This window comes from Anser anser (genome assembly GCF_964211835.1).
Source record: "Anser anser genome assembly, chromosome: 1".
In the NCBI taxonomy this organism is placed as follows: domain Eukaryota; kingdom Metazoa; phylum Chordata; class Aves; order Anseriformes; family Anatidae; genus Anser; species Anser anser.
Window position 1 is genome coordinate 156,415,894 of NC_139720.1, and position 3,692 is coordinate 156,419,585.

Genomic DNA, 3,692 nt, shown 5'->3' on the forward strand with positions numbered 1-3,692 from the left:
GATCTCTTTCACAAAGTAGCTCGCTGACAGCCAGAAGTTGAAGTCTTGCAGTAAGAGCCATGACAGCAGAAAAAGACGAGCGGCGTTCAGACCCACCCTGAGCAGTGCTGAGTCAATATAACTATGGAAGTGTAAGGTGCTTTCTGTTCTGCTTCACCTACCTACAGGCTGTCAGCTCGGGTCTGAAGGCAGGCACTCCGCTGCAAGGCGCAGAGCACGCTGCAAAAGCTGCAGCTCGCGTTCAGGCACTGAATGTAGAGCGATGATTAAACACAGGAAAGCCAAAGGCATTTACTAACGAATAAAGTCCACCTTAACTACTCGGAGAAAAACCGTTCTGCTGTAAGGTACGTGTGAGCGATAAGGATCGTAAGGATACAGAAAATGCATTTTCCCTACTGAGTTCAAAATAACTTTGTTACATCAGCCTTCAGAAATCCCCCTGTTAAAAAGTTAGGACACATATTAAGAAACACCTCCTGTGAGAAAGTTGTAAGTCTCCAGAAATATCTGAGCTTCGCCTCCTCCCTCGCCTTTCCCCTCCTCACCCTCCTCCCCAGTTTCAAAACACGTCTTGCAGGGGCCTCGGTCTGGAGCAGCGGCTCCTGCCACCAGACCATCCGCCGCTGCCACCGCTACACGGTGAGCTGCAAACCCGACGGCTGCGGTCCAGCTGGGGTTATTTACAGGGGCTGCCCTTTCAGGTGGCCGAGCCTCAGCTAAAAACCGGTTCTGTGGCACCAGCCCAATCCCCCTCCATGTGGGAGAAGAGACGTGGGGCTGCGATGAGCTGATAGCAGCGTTTTCTCAGCCGTGCCCTGGCTTGAAGGGTTGCCACGACGTTATAGGCTGAGGGGCCTGACGGGGACCTGAGCATCACGTACCGGCATTTCACCCTGCACCGGCATTTCACCGTGGTGCCAGCGGGATATTTAGGATACCCACCGGCGCGTGCAAGGCCTGAACCTCACAGCCACCACCTCCTTAGGGAGGCACAGCCCGGTGACCCTGCGCTTTGAGGAGCGGGACCTTCAGGGGCACAGCTATGTGTCTAGGCAAGGAGGGACATCCCCACCCGCCCCGGTACGTGCGCGTGGGGTGCGACAGCCCCCAGAAATGCCCCCGCAGAGCCCCTCGGGCCCCCATCCCCGCCCCGCGAGGGGTGCCCCCGGTCTTCCAGCCGCCCGCGGGGGGCTGCGCGGGGGAAAGGGCGTGCGTGCGGCCCCGCCTCGTCACCTCTTGACGCGGATGATCTGGTCGCGCATGGGTCGGATGTCCTGGAAGCTCTGCTGGTTGACCAGGCTGTAGACCAGGATGAAGCCCTGCCCGTTCTTGATGTAGAGGTCCCGCATGGAGGCGAACTGCTCCGTGCCCGCCGTGTCCAGGATCTCCAGCACGGAGGGCGACGCGTCCACCTCGATCTCCTTGCGGTAGAAGTCCTCGATGGTGGGGTCGTACTTCTCGATGAACGTGCCCGTCACGAACTGCACCGTGAGCGCCGACTTCCCCACCCCGCCCGAGCCCAGCACCACCACCTTGTACTCGCGCATCCTCCCGCCGACCACCTCCGCCGCCACCCTCCTCCTCCTCCTCCGCCTCCTCCGCCTCCTCCTCCCTCGGCCCGGCCGGCCCGGCCCGACCCGCGCCTGCCGCCGGCCCCTCCTCACCCCCCCGCCATCCGCCGCCCCCTCCCGCCGCGGCTCCTCCCGGCCGCCGGGGCCGCGCTGCCGGGGCTGCGGCGCGCCTCGGGCGGGGCGCGCGCCACGCCCCCTCCTGCCCCGGTCGCCGTGGCAACAGCCAATCGGATGCGACAGCGGGCAGGGGGGGAGTCACGTGGCATCACCCCCTTTTTCCCTCCTCCTCCGGCCTCCTCCCCCGCCCGCCCGCCCGCCCGCCCGCCGGCCCAATGGGAGAGCGCGGCCGCCGCCCACGTGACGCCCTGCCTTCTGCGCTGTCGCCGTGGAGACAGCGGCCCCGCCCGCGCCTCCGCCGAGCCGCTCGGCGGGCCCGCTCCGCGTACACGCGCTGCGCGCCGGGGCCAATCAGCGGCCGCGCCGCCGTCACGCGCAGGGAGGGGCGAGCCAATGGGTGGCGGCGCGGGCGTGCGGAGGGGCGGGGCGGGTGGCGCGGCCGGAAGTGTCTGTCAGAGGAGCCCGGGGCGGGGGGGGTGGCGGTTGGCGGCTGTTGGGCGTCCGTTGGTGCCTATTGGGGGCCCTGGCAGTGTCCGTTGGGGATCCCGGGGCCCCAGGCTGGCGTTTGAAGCGCGTGCTGATGTACAATGCGGTCAATAAAGTCTATTGAAGCGGTCCTGCTCGAGTGTCCTTCGTGGTGGTGGTGTGTGCTCGCAAGGAGTGTGGCTGCGTGTGTGTTACCAAGGGGCGCCCGCCTCGCCGTCCCCTCCTGACAGCGGCTGGGAGCCAGGGAGGGCAGCCTGGGGGAAATAGCTCTGAATCAACAACATCTGAAAGGAAAACACTCGGTGAGGAGATGTAAGCTTCTCGTGGGATTCAGAGTCACTCTGGAATTTATGTACGCATTTATATACGTGTCTTTCCACCATGAGGCTCCTTAACCCTTTATTTTTGTTCTCGTAATCATCACTGGCCAAAACAATCGAATATATAGAGAAGAGACTTTGTTTCTTTTCAAGGCTTGTGCCTCTTCAGAGCCAGAGTCAGTCAGGTAGTTCCTGAAAGCTGCCGGAAAAGCAGCTCCCCCCCGGGGTTAGGTTCCTCGCTGTGCTGTTCTTCCCTTTGCTTTATCAAGCCTTCGTCTTAGGTAAGGCACCTGGTCCCAGCCTGCTTTCCGGGCGGGTCCGGTTCTACTTCCCTGCTGACCTATTTTCACGTTCCCAAACATAACTTGGAGTTTTCGGCGGCAGATGTATTTCTGAGACTTCGGTGAACGCTTGTCCCCTTGCTGAGCCTTTTGGTTACGTGCTGCCATACGCAGTGCTTTCAGCTTTGTGGCCCTCTGCTGTAATAGCCTGTCTTCTCTTCTGTGCATTTCTTCTCAATCCGCAAAGCTTCGAAACAAATTTATCTTAGCAGGATGCCCGTAGCTTTAGCCTGTCTAGAAGAAGGAAGGTTATTTGCTGGCTTCTGGCGATGCCCATGCAGTAGAAACCACCAAAGCGAAACCAAACCACGCGCATCCATGTGATGAAAATACATTAAATAACAACGATACACAGGATTTTTACGGGACTGTCAGAATCCATTTGTAAATGTTACTGAGCCTGGCTAGTCTAGTCAGAAGTGACTAAGGTTTTCAGTGAATAATCTCATTTCTGTTTGTTTCTGACTTGAGACCTTCGAGTAACAGAAGTGAGCCTACAAGAACATGTGGTAGCAGGACATGCAAGATGCTGCACGTATGGGTTAATGAGTGTTTGCGCTGTACATCAGGGCACTCTCTAGCAGAGCACTGGGAAAATACCTGGGTTTATTAGTCAATGATGAAAGGAAGCTAGCGATTTAATGCCGTTAGGAAAAAACAAACATGACTGTGACATCCACAAGGTCAAGCCGCTCGGTGAGGTTAGTGAGACATTAGTGCACCCAGTTCTGATGAACCATGTCCAAGAAAGAGGGACGTGTACAAAAATACACCCGGCAGGGTTACTGGAATAGAGCAAAGCTTATCTACAAGAGTACACTTGGAATATTTGTCTGGGTAAACCAGCAGAAGCA

General features: G+C 58.6%; 1 protein-coding gene across 1 annotated transcript; it reads right to left on the reverse strand.

The window, feature by feature from the left end:
• Positions 1-25: 25 nt before the first annotated feature.
• On the reverse strand, positions 26-1,602 carry LOC310889734 (ras-related protein Rap-2a-like). Its single transcript, XM_083817660.1, has 2 exons — positions 1,237-1,602; positions 26-442 (listed from the first exon to the last, which is right to left on the reverse strand). Exons 1-2 carry the CDS (start codon positions 1,548-1,550, stop codon positions 424-426), a joined length of 333 nt encoding a protein of 110 aa, XP_083673786.1. The 5' UTR covers positions 1,551-1,602; the 3' UTR covers positions 26-423.
• Positions 1,603-3,692: the final 2,090 nt, after the last annotated feature.